Below are 17,724 nucleotides of genomic sequence, written 5' to 3'. Positions count from 1 at the left end.
GATATGCATAGTCATGGTATTATAGAAGTCAACTTTTCCTCTGCTTTTCCATCAGAACTCATGTTCCAATGTGCTAAGCATTACTGTGCGTTCTAGATGCTGCACATTCCCAAATGAGTGTTGTGTGACCGCATTTGTTTTCTTTAGGCGATGAACATTTTCTAGTAAATGTAAAATCTGAAAGAAATGATAGGCCTTAGAGCCAAAGATTTGGTCTTTTTCTAGGTATTCTCTATGAGACAGTTACTAAAGGGATGAAGCCTAAGTGAATAACAAATAAGCTCCCAAAATTTTCAGTTTCTAGATATGTTATAAAGATGAAAGGAATAATACAGGCATCCTTTAAAAATATATAATTATCCAGAAAAACTATTAATTTTTAATAAAGTAGATATATATGAAGAGTTATAACTACAGATAAAAATGAAGGTCAGAGGTCATTTCCTTTGATGTAGAAATACAAAAGATATTAGTACAATTTCTTTAGAATTATGTCAAAAATCACAGTGAAATTTTTCATATAACAGAAGTAGGTTAGAGTGTGGTTGGCTGAGCAAAATAATTTAAAAAAAATCCTTAACTTTCAATTATTAAGATGCAAAGGGATTGCCCTGGCTGGTGTGGCTCAGTGGATTGAGCGCCAACCTGGGAACCAAAGGGTTGCTGGTTTGATTCCCAGTCAGGGCACACGCCTGGGTTGCAGGCCAGGTCCCCAGTACGGGATGTGCAAAAGGCAACCACACATTGTTGTTTCTCTCCCCCTCTCCCTCCCTTCCCCTCTCTCTAAAAAATAAATTAATAAAATCTTTGAAAAAATAGATGCAAACGGATAAAAATGCACCCACTGTAAATGGGAAGCATGGTCACAGGAGTGCCTTTAACACTCTGGCAGCAAGGTTGTTAGGCATAAACAGTATCAAGAAGACTTGTGAAAGTGTTAATTTGGCTAGTGCTGTATAATATATGGAATGCTTTACCTCATCTTTTCCTGGAAAACATACAGAATAAAAGAATAAAAAACAAGTGAAAACATTTTCCTCACTTCTGAAAAGAATCTCTTAGAATAATAACCAGTGTCTGATACTGGGGACTTTTCATTAAAATGTAGGCTCAAATAATATATACATAAGGTACTGTAAGAAAACAGGCATTCCAAAGTAGCGACATGTAGACTCTTTTTTCTTGATGGTAAGTTAAACCAGGATAAAGAAGCAAAAGCTGTTAAAACTCTGTGACTATACTGAAGATTCAGAGCAGAATAGTAGTTAGTGCTAGTGACTAGCATAATACAGGGAAAACAGAGGGAAAGTTAGGGCATCTGGGTATCTCAAAATGAGAACGAATAGCTACTAATAATGTTTACTAGTATAACATTTTTAGAGAGAAATATTTAATAATGACTCCATGAAGAATTGTGTCTTTGCATATGGCTGTTAAAAACAAATTAGATAAATCTGGAAATATTATGCAACTCTTTTCACCCCAGTTATTTTCTAAAAGAACACAGTACTACTGATAATTTAAAATGCTATTTAAATTTAAAACACCAGTGTTTTCTACTTGAAGATCCAGGGTTGTAACTTTTATAGCAGTACTACTACAAAGAACATTTTCTAAGCTGGAAAAAAAAGGTACTTTGCAAAGACATTTGCAGCTTGCCTGATAAACTTTTATTTATTTTTAATTTTTATTTATTATTTTTATTGTATTTTTCCATTACCATTTATCCCCCCATACCCTCCTCTTCCACCTCCACCTCCTACCCCCCACAACCACCACGTTGTTGTCTGTGTTCATGAAATTTTTCTCTTTTTTGCTCAATCTCTCCAGCCCCCACCACCCCATACCCCCAGGATCTCTCAGTCTGCTCTCTATGACTCTGTCTCTATTTGGCTTATTAGTTCAGTTTGTTCATTAGATTCCACATATGAGCGAAATCATACAGTACTTGCCTTTCTCTGACTAGCTTATTTCATTTAGCATATTTAAATAAATATTTAAAAATATATAATAGTTTAGAAAATAGACAGGGGAGGTTAAGAACAGTACAGGAAATGGAGAAGACAAACACCTTAAATGTATGACCCATGGACATGAACTAAGATGGGGGAATGCTGGTGGGAGGGTGGGTGCAGGGTGGAGGGGAATGAAGGGGAGAAAACAATGGGACAACTGTAATAGCATAATCAATAAAATATACCTAAAAAAGGAAAACTATATACAATAGTTTAAGTACAATGAAGCTGGCCAGTTCATGGCTAGTCTTGGTCACCCATAAACATCCTTCCTTTTTGAGGTTCCAGGGCTTTACAAACAGAAGAAACACAAAATAAGGTGGGGAAAGTAGGGTATATTTCACTTGTTAACTGGCAGCTCAATCTTAGCTACAGGTTTAAATAGTCATTTCAATGAACAATTTCATTCTAGCTTTTGTGTAAGAATTCAGACAGTGGAATGGTGATAGAAGGCTGAGGGCCTCAGAAGATGAAAATGTTCAACTGCAAGAGCAAGGATTTGTGTTGGGCTAAGGAACAGGAATATGTAAAAAATAGCATGATGACTACAGTTAACAATACTGAATTGTATATTTGAAAGTTGTCAAGAAATTAGGTCTTATACGTTTTCAAAAGCAAAAAAATTATAACCATATGTGGTGATGAATGTTAAGTAAACTTACGGTGGTGATCATTTAAAAATATGTACATATTATCAAGTCATTATGTTGACTTGTTACAATGTTATATGTCAATTATATAGCAATAAAAGTTTTTAAGAAGAGAAAAAAAAGTAAACCTAATAGTTTGCTTTGTACCCTAAACTGTAGAGACATATAGATGATCACCAAGGTCAGGTCTGACATTTGTTTATAGTATACATATTTTGAAATAAATCTGTCTCATTTTTGTATCTGGGTTCTTGAGACATAGTGGAGATATCCTGAACCTTCTCTTTCTTTGATATCCAACTTCTAACCATTAGCAGGCTCTGACAGATCCACCATGACACACCTGCCACATCTGACCACTTCTCACTATTTCCACTGGCATCTGGTCCAAACTACCAAGCTCCCTCATCTGGCCTATCACAATCAATACCCTTCCAGTCTCCCTATATCCAGCCATACCCCCAATAGTTTCCTAGTTTCTACTCCATAGTCATAATGGTCCTTTCAGGGCATAAATAAGGTCAGGTTATTTTCCCGTTCAAACCCTCCAGTAGTTTGGCATCTCACCCATAATCTGGCACGTCACTCCGTTTCTGACTGCATCTCCTTTCATAGTCCCTCCCTCAGCCACTCCAACCCCACTTCACCTTCTTTAGCGCCTCCAATACATCAAGTGTATGGATACATCATGGCGTTTGTATGTATTGTTCCTTCCGCTTGAAATGTTCTGTCACCACACATCATTGTGTCTCATGCTCTCCAGGCACTGAGGTATATATTCAAATGTCACTCCTCTGCTGAGAGCCTTCCCTGACCACCAACCTGAGACAGCTCCCCTATATTCACTCTACGCCCTCACCCTTGAGGATCGCTTTATTTCTTCATATCATTTATAACCACTGGGCACGTTAGATGGCACTTGTTTGACATTTATCTCTGCTACAGAACAAGTTTCATAAGAGCAAGAGTTTTGTCTAATTTGTTTACTGAAAATTCTCAGAACCTAGAAAAGAACCAGACACATGTTTATTGAATGACTGTCTAAGACCTCTTAAAGCCAATACAAATCATGAATCATCATCGATCAATTATAATGACGTTAGAGGGCAAGGAAAACAGGGGTCCTCAGTTGGGGGGAAGAGAGCCCATCCACACCTCCTGAGTTGCATGTCTTGCTTGCTACTATAAGGGTCTTATATGGCTCTCCACAACAACCTCCCCAGAGCTTCCACCCCTGACCATTTGGAAAACAGTGGATCACAGAAAATACAGTAATACATTTCCTGTTAAATGAGCAATAAAAGCTCATTGGGTGGCATATCATTCCAAGTCACAGTTTAAAACTATGCTTGACTATATCTATTTTCTCAAGGGAACCAGTACCATTAAAAAAAAACACAAGTATTTTTAGTTTTTTTCCTTCCCGATCTACAGAAAAAACATACCACTTGCTTCATGTGTCTAGCAAGAAAGAGTGGTAAAAAGCCAGAAGGTGAGGGCAGAATTTGACACTTTCAGATACAAGTCTAGCTGACTGAACCAATATCAGGTGCCACAGAAAAAACAGACAAAAATAGATGTTTACTTGCGTATTTCTGAGGCTCAGTGTGAACTCACTGCATCTTACCTTTAAAGAAAGGAAGTTAAAGAAGTGAAGCTGTATGAACAATAAAACTCAGCAGTGACAGAAAGTTAAATAAGCCTAGAAAGAGAAGCCACTTTATTTTTGTAATTACATCATCGGATTGAAGTTTTGTTTCTCAATTGAAGAACAAGACATTCTACCAGAGAAATGATTAAATTTGCCAGTGAGTATAAGAAATAAAGATTTGATATCGATGAGACAGTGCTGTAGAGAGAAAGAAGATATTAAGTTGTATTATGCCATTCTTCAGATTAAATTTTGATTAAATTTCAAAAAAATCAAGTATGAATGTTCACTGTGAAAAGCCCAGTATTTCATATTTTTAAACCAAAAATAGACAACAATATTTAGGTTGGCAAAGAAAAATGTCTTAACTTTAATGTTTTAAGGCACTGCACTTATTGAATTACTGGAGAATAATTAAAACGATACTTTCTAGAATCTTTTATCTCTTAGGGTTTATACATAAGAACCACTTTTGAAATTCCCTATAGCTAACAATTATAACATTCTGTATCTGAAATATTATTAGCCTAAAACATTCCCTTTTAATTTGATATTGTTAACTCCAACTGTTCCTAAAGAACAGCTACAAGATAGCAGTAAGTGGATCTAGCAGCATCCATCTGTGCAAGTATAATAAATACTTGGAGATAATTGTATCAAATGTTAAGAATGTGATCCACTGAAGCCACCTAAAGAGATGTGTCTGCACTTTTCCTGGAGAAGTTTTGCTATATCCTCAGCAATCACATAAGATTTTGCTTAATTCCAATACTCTGATATTTATTAGCAATTAATATTAAGTAGCATATTCATTTTGAAATGTTCTTCCCCTCCTATTAATTACATGACCATGACTTTATGCTGCCTTGTTCTGACACTCTTTATACATACTGTCTCTGATTATTCTTATTCTGATGCCTGCTGTGACTCTTTGTTTTTAATATAGACAATACCTTACATCTTTTTTTTCAACTATCACTTTTATGCAGTTGATTACTAAGTGTATATCATAAATTTCACCTCTTTGCTAAAGCTCAAGACCTCATTTTATTTTTTCACTTGAGGGTTACACTTGCATCTAAATATCAATACATAAAAGACACTCTCTAATGTTTGTCAGATAAATATAATCTTAATTCCTCCCTTCTGTCTTATACCTCAGTCAGTTATAGAGTGCTGTAATTTCTACCCTCAGATAATCTCAAATTCATAACCACATTTTGGTTACTCTTTTTACTACCAGTAATTCAAGTCTTTGTTTTCTCATGCATGGGTTATTGTAAAACATATTCTAGTGTTCATGTATGTAGACTTTCTCAATTTCAACAAGTTCTCTTTCTGCTATAACACATCTTACCAATGCACAACCCTCATCAAGCCAATCTTTAGTAGCTCCCTGTTGCCTTCAGAACCATCCTACAGCAGCTCTCAGCATGCCTCTCCGATTTTATTTCGCTTCCTTTACTTCCACATGTATATGCTTTTATCAAAATAGACTGTTATCCCCTAGACAATCCTCAACTTTACATTTCTATCCTTTTTTTTTGATAAAAGAATGTTCTGGAATATAACCATTTCTTTGCCACTCACAGTCCTTTATTTTTGTATTGTCAACAATCCAGTCTATCCTTCAAAGTTGACACTAAGTGGTCCCTTCTCCAAGAAGTTTTTCTAGGTCTTTACACAGAACAGCATCTCTTGGACTGAATCTTTGTAACACTTGGTTTTTATGACATGCACCAAGTATACTTGGCATTTTATTTATTTATTTAATTGGTTTATGTTCACAAATAGACTGCAATCTATCTCCTGGTTAAGATTACTCATTTACTTTAATGACCCGAATCACTTAGGAAAATGGTAAGAGATATAGCTTGAAGGTTAGTAACATGTAACACATCGCTGATCTCCCTTGATTTCAGTTCAATGAATACAAGTTCCAAGTTCAAAATTAAAACAATGATAAAGGACAGGCTATTCTTACCAATAAAGAAAGCAAATATAATATGCTACATAAAGTTTTGTGGAAAACAGATGACTAAAAGCATAGTAAGAAAACTATAAAACACTCTGCTGCAACTACAGATGGATCTTTAGAACAACAGAAATCTATGGGTGTGTGCTATCACTCTAAAATCTCATTCATTCTGTTCTATCTTTGGAATCAAAAAGACCTGGGCCTCCAATATTCACTTGTTTCCTTTTCAGTGCTTCATATTCTTTGTATCCAAAAATATCTAAGTATTTCTGAATCATTAATCTAATTTTTATCATTTAATTCCATTTTCTACTATGATAAATATTAAAATGATAAAAAAGGGACAGTTTCAAGAAAGCATGGTTAGCAAGATATAGAGCACATGAAGGCTGAAATATGGGTGGAGGTTAAATTGTCAACAGGGAGTTTCAGAAGGCTTTGCTGAGAGGAATTTCAGGAAAGTGAGGAAAGAAATGCTGAACTGCAAGGGACTAGAAAGAAAACGTTTGGAGAGAAAATATAGAAAGCAAATTTAAAGAAGTCTTTTCTTAGCCCTACCCGAGGACATGTTTTCATTGCTTTTAGAGAGATAAAGGAATGGAGAGAGACAGAGGGGAAGGCAAAGGGGAGAACGCAGGAGGGAAGGAGGGAAGGAGAGAGAGAGAGAGAGAGAGAGAGACGGACTTCTCTATATGCCCTGACAGTTTATCAAACCCTCAACCTGGGTATGTGCACTGAGTGGGAATAGAATCCATGACTCTGGTTATGGGACAATGCTCCAACCACTTAAGCCACACAGGTCACAGCTATACAAATCTTTAAAGAACATTTTTTGTTAAAGAAAAATAACTAATTTTAAATAATTCCTAACCTAATTGATAATAAATATTTGTAAAAAAAACCCTGAAAAAATTATAATTTTACTGTAAACCACTTAGCTATACAGAATGTTTAGAACATTTAGAATACAATTTTATAATAAACTGAGGCATATTGAAAATTGAAATCTTTTTAGCATATCAATTTTTCATATTCATTCATTTATTCAGTAATTATATTAGCTATTAGCAGATGATTAGTCTCTAGTAAATGCTCATTAACTTTCATTTATTATAATCATCATGCATCTATTTGAATGTCATATTCATATGTGAATATTAAAAATAAGTATCTATTTAAGATAAATTATTTCATAAATGCATTGGCTTGTTTAACATCTTTGTTCATAAAAGTATTTCTTCCAGACCTGGCTGGTATGACTCACTGGATTGAGCACTGGCTTGTGAATCAAAAGGTCCCCAGTTCAATTCCCAGTCAGGGCACATGGCTGGGTTGCAGGCCAGGTCCCCAGTAGGGGGCATGTGAGAGGCAACCACACATTATTGTTTCTCTCTCTCTTTCTCCCACCCTTCCCCTCTGTCTAAAATAAATAAATAAAGTCTTTAAAAAAGTGTTTCTTCCACACCTTGTATTAGACATTTAGAGATCATAAGTCTTTTGAAAAATTGATCAAAGCTAAGGTCCTGCTCCCTCCAAGAATGAGCATGCATGTATATATACCAAAATGTTCATGGACTGTAAACATATAAGAGCAGTTCATGTATCAAAAGCTGGTACAGGTAGGGATATTTTTTTTTAAGATAAAAGAAGCTTTAAAAATTTTAACTTGAACCATTTTTAAAGAAAAGCTTTCCAAAATATATTACTTATTTTTCCTGCTATCCTAAATCAGACTATAGAAACTTTTATTTTGATGAATAAAGACCATAATTTTAGACCTAAATTATTGTCCTTTGTCCTGGAACTGCTGTTCTCAAGTCTGAGGCATGAGAAGTCATTGGTTCCCACAGTGTGGGACCTTACTCGGCTGCATTCTTTCCATACTTCATTGTCCTTACTGTTTCAGCATTTCATCTTTTCTATTTGCTATATCTGTGCTTTTAACAGCACTGTCTCTGCTTCCAACTCATTCTTTTTAAACCAGGTACCAGAAAACAAAACTGCTAAACTATATTCAAGGCTGAGGCATCAGTGAGGTTCTGAGATTCTCTTATTGAATTGTATGGTCTTTATGATAATTATTTTTGGTTGTTCAACTTGGTCTCTTCAGGAACTTATTATCTATGTTCCAGGAAAGTAAGGTGGCTATACATATAGGCTTTATGAAAAAATTGTAATCTATCGAAAATACATGATGATTGTTTGAAGCTCTTTAAGTAGCCTTAATCTAACACCCCCTGAAGAAAAAGGCCATCAGGAGTTATGAACCATGCTTAGTTAGCTAGTATCTTTTTATCACACATGCAGTGTGTATGTGTGCATGTAAACATGTGTGTTCATATGGATGTGTGCTCAGTATAATGAGCTTCAGGCTGGATAATTATATTTGGTCTCAGGATGAAAGATGAATAAGTGCCAACTCACATGTCTCACAATTTCTGCTGTGAGATATTCTCTTTGTTCTTATCCAAACATATTGGAAATATTAGACAAAAGTATAACCAGGTAATCATATATCTATATAAAATTGGATAATATGAAGAATGTTAATAGTAATTATTATTCATATTATCAAATTTAATGCTAGTGGATTATGATCGTTGATGTTATATGTAACTTTACTGGACTAAGGGGTGCTCAAACAGATGGTAAAACATTATTTCTGGGTGTGTCTGCCATAATTTTTCTGGAAGCAGTAGATTTGACTCAGTAGACTTAGTAAAAATTTCCCTCACTGATGTGGGTGGGTAACATCCAGTCCACTGAGGGCCTGAATAGAAAAAAGGCAGAGGGAGGGCAAATTTGCTCCATCTGCTTGAGCTGGGACATCCATCCTCTCATGGCCTTGGACATCAGTGCTCTCAGTTCTCAGGCCATTGTATTCAAACCAAAACTCATGCCACTGGTGTTTCTGGTTCTTAGACCTTCAGACTCAAACTAAAAATACAGCATCAGTTGTCCTGGCCTCCAGTTTGCAGACAGCTGATCATAAATGTCTGAGTTTCCACAACTGCATGAGCCAATTTCTTAAAATAATTTTTTTCTACATATCTACAAATATCACATTGGTTCTATTACTCTGGAGTAATATGTATATACTTGAGAAAACCCTTAAATACATTTTTAAAAAATTTTATTTATTTTATTTTTAGACAGAGGGGAAGGGTGGGAGAAAGAGAGGCATAGAAACATCAATGTGTGGTTGCCTCTCCTTTGTCCCCTACTGAGGACCTGGCCTGCAACCCAGGCATGTGTCCTGACTGGGAATCAAATCAGGGACCCTTTGGTCCACAGGCTGGTGCACAATCCACTGAGTCACACCAGCCAGGAGAAAACCTTTAAATATTATTGAGAATAACTTTCTTCAGGTCATCAGACTACAGTAAGTTGGGCCCTGGAATAGTATTTGAAGAAATCAATAATAAATAAGATATCCTTGGGGCAGTGTAGTAATGTTTGCAATTTTTATTCACAGAACATATGTACTTTTTTTTAGCATGTGGATAATTAATGCAACACAAATAATCAGGCCAAATTATCACACTGCCATTATACAATACTAAAGACAATATAGGACAACACTAGCTTTCTTTGCATCATTAAGTTTCTTTCAGTTACTCTACTCAGTATACTTAAAATTTAGTGATGCTAAAGACAGTAGGCAAACCTAGAGAACCTAATCAAAATGTAAAAAATAATACACACATTTTTCAAATATGCAATTTTAGGAAGTCCAAAGAAAGGTAAAGAGGAACAATTGTTTGCAATTTATGGATATTTATGGAATTTTTACAGCTAAAAATACCAGTACTATAGAGCAGTGGTCCCCAACATTTTTGGCACCAGAGACCAGTTTCATGGAAGAAAATTTTTCCACAGACCAGGGTGGGGTGGTAGGTGGGAGACAGGTGGCAGAGCTTAGGTGGCAATGCAATGCATCCACAGATGGAGAGCAGTGACCTTGGGGACCCCCGCTATAGAACATTTGATATCACAGTATTCAAACAGCCTGATTCAAGTTCCAATTTAAGTTTACTAGATCCTGAGACTGGCTTTTTTAAAAAGTTTTTTCCAAACACATTCCAAACAAGTGTCATGCATTGATCTGATAATACTTTTAATTAGCAATGCCTTTTATTTTTATTTCCTAATTTTTAATTATATCTTTCCACTACCATTTAACCCTGTTATGTTTCCTCCCCTTTCCAATTGTCAAACTGTTGTCCATGTCCATGAGTCCTTTGTCCTTTTTGCTTGATCCCCCCACCCCTAACACCCATACCACAATAGCTATCATCTTGTTCTAAGTCTGTCTCTATTTTGCTTGTTAGTTCAGTTTGTTCATTAGATTTCACATATAAGTGAAATCTTTTCTGACTGGCTTATTTCACTTAGCATAATGTTCTCTAGGAGACAGAATAAATTTAAAATGTATTAAAAACTTAAATATTAGACTCAAAACCATAAAAATCCTAGAAGAAAACATAGGCAGTAAAATATCAGACATTTCTCATAGCAATATTTTATCAGATATACTTCCTTAAGAAAGGGAAACAAAACAAAACAAACAAACAACAACAACAACAACAAAAACAAAGGGGACTGTATCAAACTAAAAAGGTTTTGCACAGCAAAGGAAACTATCAACTAAATAAAAAAACAACCCATAGGATGGGAGAACATATTTGCTGGTACATGTGATAAAGGGTTAATATCCAAAATTTATAAAGTACTTACACAACTCCAAAAAACAAAACAAAACAAATAACCCAATTAAAAAATGGGCAAAGGACCTGAATAGACACTTCTCCAAAGAGGACATGCAGATGGCAAATAGATACATGAAAAGATGCTCAATGACACTAATCATCAGAAAAATGCAAATTAAAACCATGAGATACCACCTCACACATGTCAGAATAGCTGTCATCAATAAATCAACAAACAACAAACGCTCCCAAGGACACAAAGACAAGGGAACCCTTCTGCACTGTCAGAGGGAATGCAGACTGGTGCAGCCACTGTGGAAAACAGTATGGGGTGTCCTCAAAAAATTAAAAATGTATCTGCCTTTTGACCCAGTGATCCCACTTCTGGGAATATATCTGAAAGAACCAACAACACTAATTCAAAAGAACATGAGCACCCCTATGCACATTACAGAGTTAATTACAATCCCCAAGATATGGAAGCAGCCCAAGTGTCCATCAGTAGATGAGTGGATGAAACAATTATGGGGCATTTACACAATGGAAAAACTACTCAGCCATTAAAAAAAAAGTAAAAGAAATTTTACCCTTTGTGACAGTATGGACAGATCTGGAGCAATAAACGACTTTTAGAATCAGATGTAACAATTACAAAAAGAAAAAGAAAAACAATATCTTTGATTTTTCTCTTCATTTTTTTAATAAATTACTTTAGGAATTGTCCAATCTGGCAGAGCGGCCTTCATGGTTCCTTTCCCACCATAAAAGTCATAAGTAAGGCCCTTAGTTGACTGTGGGAGCAGAGGCGTAGGCAGGGTAGAGGAGAGCAATGCGGGGGGTGGGCAGATTGGAACAACTATAATAGAACAATAAAAAAAAAGGAGAAAAAAGTAAGGCCCTCAGGAGAGTGGCTCCAACTTTAATGACCAACACCTCTAGAATCTTCTAGGTGCTTTCCATGCTCCCTCAGCATCAGAACCCCATACATGTTATCCCTTATCCTACAGACTGCCTTTCTTCTCTTTGCCCAGCCACTTTTGAAGTGGACATAAAATTTGGATTTTATTGGACTTCTGAACTCATCCACAAAGACATTATTTTTTGTCCTTTTTCCTTCTCATTGCCCCTAGCAAGGGACAACTCATTCCATTCCCAAACCAGCAGAAGCCATGGGACACTTTATTTGGGGAAAAATCTATGCCTTCAAACTGACTTAGAAGGTGGATTAAGATATAAATTTGACTGGCAAGGCCTTATGCATAAAGATAGTATATGGGCAAGGCAAATGTTTCCAGACCTTCAAGAACTCCATTATATAGGCTTTCCTCAGCTGAAGAATATTACCAGTAGTTAACTATTACCCACTATAGTTTGAGGTCACCCTTGTGAAAGATTATCTTAGGATCAAATCAGTCTCAGCAGGACTAAAGGATCTTCAGTAGAAATCAAATATAAAATGAACTACCAAAAGCCTTAATCATAAAAAATGTATGCCCTATACTAGTTGAACTCTCCTAGTTAATCCCCCCAGTAAATTAGGTCTCTTCTTGATCCAGAAACTAAAGCTTAAACATCCAGTGAATGAGAATGTGAAGTTAGATATTTTAACACATTACTCTCTGTAGTTCAGTGGTCTTTATGTGAAGACTACTATAGAATGAAGATAAAAAAAAATCTTTATGAATTACAGTAACATCATGAAAGGGAACTTTGAAAAACAAGAAAACTATAAACCTGTATCAACTGAATGTGTTCAGTACATAAGAGTATGTATTGTTTTTTTATCCTTGCTATTTTTTTTTTAACTACAAACAGAAATGTGCCATTTGGTTAACATAATCACTGTTGGCTCAATGTAACTGTGGCAGCCTCCAAGTGTTTGTAGGTTTTGCTGTGTGATTTCTCCTTGTAAGAGACAATGTTAAAAGGCAACTGAAGAAAGAAATGTGTTTTCAGTGTGTGTGCTCTAGTGTTACAGAGTCCACTCCAGAGGAATCTGAGAGACCCACTGTGTCTCAGAAGCCACTCAGGCAAACTACAGCCACAGTAACAGCACCATGAGCACGACCCTTAAAGGCATTCTGAAGTGCTCTACATCCCGTGCAGATTCAGCACTTCCTTGGGACAACCAGCAAGAAAGGAACTCGGCATCCTCATGAACAATGTATGAAGGACTATACTCATTTTTTTAAAAAAAGCACATTAGAGTATATATTATATATTTTCAACCTTAGATTGGCTAGCAATGAGAATTTAGCAAATGAAAAAAGAAGCACATTGTCCTTTAAAAATACATGTGCAGATAAACACAAGCATGTCCATATGCATTTATACAAATGAATGAAGATGCATGAATGTGTGTGTAGTGTATATGTAGTTGTGCTCACTTAAAAATCAGACACCAAATATTCATAATACATTTGTGTCAGATACTTGAAGATAGGAACAGTGGACACTACATTTAGAAGTGGATGGCAGAAATACTTGCAATTTTTTTTTAATTCTAGTAAGATTTTGGGAAAAATCCTATTTCTTACCTACATTTCCAGTCATTAAGTATGAATTCTGAAAGTCCATCATCCCCATTCCAACAATGTGTATAAAATCTTCAATCACCTGCATTAACTCTATTGAGCCTGGGTAAATCTACAAAAACAAGGAAAGGTTAGAGTGAAACATAGTCTATGTAATGGAATATATAACCATCGCTTTTTAAAATCTACATAAGGAGGCCACAAATGGGCTCTGATTTATTTAAAGATATTTCTGCAACTGGCAACAATTGCATTTTTTAAACTAATAGTGGAGAATGACAGCAGGTGCTACACAGCAAGAACTTTGGAAGTGATATGGTGCAGGGATTAATCTTTTAGAAAGGTATGGAAACTCCAAATAGCTAACAGATGGTCTACTTAGAGACAGAGTGTCTTTATTTTTTATGGGTTCCTTCTGTCACTTAAATACAATAAAGAACAAATACTGAAATTTTGGGGCTTTTAACATTTTTTTCAATTAGCATCTATCCGATGAACACTGGAAGAAAAACCAATTATTGTTGCCATCATGAAAATATTTACACACTATGAAGTCTACTGCATCGTAACAGAATATCCTGGGATGACATTTATTTCTAATAATTATAATAGTCACTGTATAAATAACTTTAGGAACAATTTCAGGATCACAGTAATACCTCCAGTGTAGATGTTTTGCATATACACACACAGAACAAACCACAAACTGTGCCCCCTCACACACTACAAACAAGTGCGTGTTTCTTTTAAAGATGACCTTATTCTGATAATAGCTCACCATGTGCGAAACATGAAAGCCCTTTAAGAGGTAACATGAATTTTAGCATGTATAACCCATTATGCTTGTAATGTCAGCCTGCATTATGTATCCCTATTAGAACAAAAAAAGTCTTTTGAAGTTAGGTTCATTTCTTTCCCCTATTTAGCACCACTGCAGCTTCTAGCCATGAAAGCATGAAGTAGATTAAAGAGTTTTAGTGGCTTTGTGTTTGCAAAGGCTAGTGCAGAGGGGAGAGCGATACTGATCAGCAGGAAAGCATACAGGAAGAGCCAGGACGGAGGAGAGGAAGACCTTGGGCAGTGAGAGTAGCAGACACACTGTGTGTATTTTACAGAACCTTGTGGCTGTGCCCATCTAAAAATCAAACATCAAGGATATATATTTACTCACACATACTTGAAGACATCAGCAATGGATATTATACTTACAAATATTTGGCATAGATAGATTTTTTTAAATTTCAGAAAGATTTTGGAAGAAATTCTGTTTCTTACATAATTTCCAATCATTAAATATGAATTCTGAAAGTTCTATATCCCCAATTCCAAAAATGTGCATAAAATTTCCATCCACTCCAAGATTCCTGTTACTACTCCATGTTTCCTTCTGTTTTTGTGTACATATAACTATATACGAGTATGCATAGTGTAAGGGCAAATACACATTCAAAATAAGAAGTTTAATTTTCCCTGTTGAAAATAAGAAATACCCTTTCCCAAAGCCTCTCCCCCTCCCTTTTCTTAGAATTTTACTTCCTAGTAATTGTTAAATTCGTTCTCTGTCCCTTTGAAATATATGTAAATCTTTCAAAAAGTGACTCTTCCCAGCTTAAAGACCGAGGTGTGCCTCTCTGAAATGTAATTATAAAGAAAGCGGTGTCCCCACCTCTCAGTTTCTGTGGGAGCAGGGGAGCCTCGCTGCAGCCTATTGCTCTCAGTTGCAAAACTACCTTTAGTCCGTAAGATATAAGAAGCTTTTTTTTTCTTTTTTCTTTTTACACTGAATAAAGCCAATGAACTAATGAGTGGTCACCTCAATTACCAAGTAAATTTCAGATGAACTGCATGTGACAGATTGTGCTTTCAAGTCCTCTTACTTGAGGACTAGTTACTGTTTATCTTGAGGACACATGTGACATGTTTATTTGCTCAACTATAAAAAAGGGTGAGATTTCTTTTTATCTTTGAATTCTCTTAGCAGATTGCCTGTGACATCCATCACATTCTGGTTTAATGTTTATTCAATTAAAAAAATTCTTTCTCTTCTACTTTGTGGGGAAGTTTTCTAGGTTGGCAGATAATTTTGTTTTTAATTTCATTTTCCTAGCAGTAGTTAAAGGTGGTAGAGCAGAGGTTAGTAATCTTTTTATGTAAAGAGCCAGACAGTAAATATTTTAGGCTTTGTGGGTCAGGGAATCTCTGTTAGAACAACTCAGCTATGTCCTTGCTTCACCACAGCAGCCATAGATGATACTATGTAAGTTAATGGGTATGGCTACATTCCCCAAATTTATGTACAAAATCTGTATCAGGCTGGATTGGGCTCACTGGTTGACGTTTGCCCACTCCTGCTATGGATGCATGAATCTTCGGTATAATGAAATCACAGAATGCAGTGCCACGACTTGAATTAAAATGGCTTGTTGTAACTGAAATGGACTCGTCAGTTCCAATCACAGTGCTGGTGTATAAAATAATGCAATATAAAGTGTAGCCTTTTTTCCCACTTTGGTATACTATGTTTTGAGTGGAATGCTTTAACTAAATATAGTTTCATCCTTCATAACTGTGGTTGATGTGCAGCAAACAATTTCTGAAATGACTTTTTTTTGTTCAAAAGTATAGTATTTGTTGGCAAAAACCTCCTGATGTCAATATTCATCATGTTACTCAGCTAGTTTTCCAAATGCATATATAGCTATGACTTATATTTTATTTTGCTGAGGCAATTCTTCTAAAATAAGATAAAGGAACTCTCCAAGGACAAGGCACTGTCCTTGGTGGATTTTAAACAGTGCTTATTTCTGAGGAGTTTACCCTTGGTGCCACAAACTTGTAAACTCATTTACCCTGTGGCTGCATTTATGAAAATACCTTTTAGGAAAAGCCACAGAAATAGTTATTTTTAAAAAGCATTTAGGATCATCACAATTGAAAAAATCAGTAAAAGATAAGGCTACAGTTAAGTCAAAATCATAAGTGAATAGACGGATTACGGCTTCAGGATTTTCCATGGATGAGTTCTGCCACAGTTCCTTGTTTGCTCAAGTTGGGACCTCACAATAAACACTGGCGTCTGATGAACTGCAGTCTGGTTTTAAATAGGGTATTAAAAATTGTTCTAAATATATCCCTAATTAATAGTCTCCAGCATTCTACAAAGATGTGCTTAACCTCTGCAGTAGCATTCTAAGGAAAGACACCATTTTCTTACAGTGAGTGGATTAGGACTTTTTTCCTTGAAGAAAGCCAAGGGCAAATATAAAATTCAAACCAGTAGAAAAGGATTCAGAGTCTTAAACTAAGGAGTGATTTTTTTTTCTTGCTATGGCCAAAAGCACAGAATTTGTACCTAATAATGAGAAGGACCCACACTGGACTATTTTTAGGACTGCTATCATCATACCAATAAAGGTCAGGCTTCGCTCATGAGGGCCTGGAGAGTAGTCACAAAGGGAGAAGGGTGGAGATGGTTCAACTGGACCTCAGACAATGCTCTCATTTTTAAGAAGGCATTTTTCTCTTGGAATTTTTAACAAGGGTCAAGTAGAAAATTTAAAGAAGTTTAATAATCAGTTAAATTAAATTTTTATAGGATTGTAAAAAAACATTCTTATTCTCCCTTTCTGAGCCTCTAACCTACTTTTTCTGTAATCCAGAAAAATGTTATTAACCATATGTCAGTATTGCACCAGTGGCTGTGCAAAGCACTTTAACACAATAACTAAACCAATAAGGCCACTTGCTACGCGGATCATGCACAGCAGGAAGAGGAAAAAAAGCAGACTTTTCCATTTCAACTTCTAAAGTGAGAACTCATATTTACAACTCTTGGCTTTGAACCAAAATGCACATCTGCATATTTGATCCAGACTTATATGTGTTGTAGTAAATGCAGATGATGTTGCTTATTAGATTCCACAGTTCCATGTGCAATACATGCGTTTAGATTCACTGTCTTTACCATAGTCTGTAGATAGGAAAGAACTTGAGTGATAGGACACATAGTTATTACATATTAATGCCCCAAAGGTATAGATTAGTTAAACCTGCTCAGGTTCCTCAAATTTAGAAAGATCATTCATTCCACTGATCATTATGATAAAGAGATCACTTGTTTTCTCTAAAATTAGTATCATGTGATCAGCAATGACTTTGAAAAGTCTCCTTTTGTGTTCTTGGAATAG

The 17,724-nt window shown here is 35.7% G+C and overlaps 1 protein-coding gene across 2 annotated transcripts in view; it reads right to left on the bottom strand.

The window, feature by feature from the left end:
* The window catches only part of ADGRB3 (adhesion G protein-coupled receptor B3), a 719,215-nt gene that overhangs the window by 346,640 nt on the left and 354,851 nt on the right, over nt 1–17,724 (bottom strand). For both annotated transcript variants that reach the window (XM_045843906.1, XM_045843907.1), the window contains exon 12: nt 13,541–13,649. In XM_045843906.1, coding sequence (XP_045699862.1) covers nt 13,541–13,649 — 109 coding nt within the window. The remainder of the gene's footprint in view (nt 1–13,540; nt 13,650–17,724) is intronic.

This window comes from Phyllostomus hastatus, unplaced genomic scaffold (assembly GCF_019186645.2).
Source record: "Phyllostomus hastatus isolate PE091 unplaced genomic scaffold, TTU_PhHast_1.1 phas_contig_40, whole genome shotgun sequence".
Classification (NCBI taxonomy): domain Eukaryota; kingdom Metazoa; phylum Chordata; class Mammalia; order Chiroptera; family Phyllostomidae; genus Phyllostomus; species Phyllostomus hastatus.
Note: the sequence above shows the minus strand (reverse complement) of the source record. Positions and strands in the feature narration are given on the sequence as shown.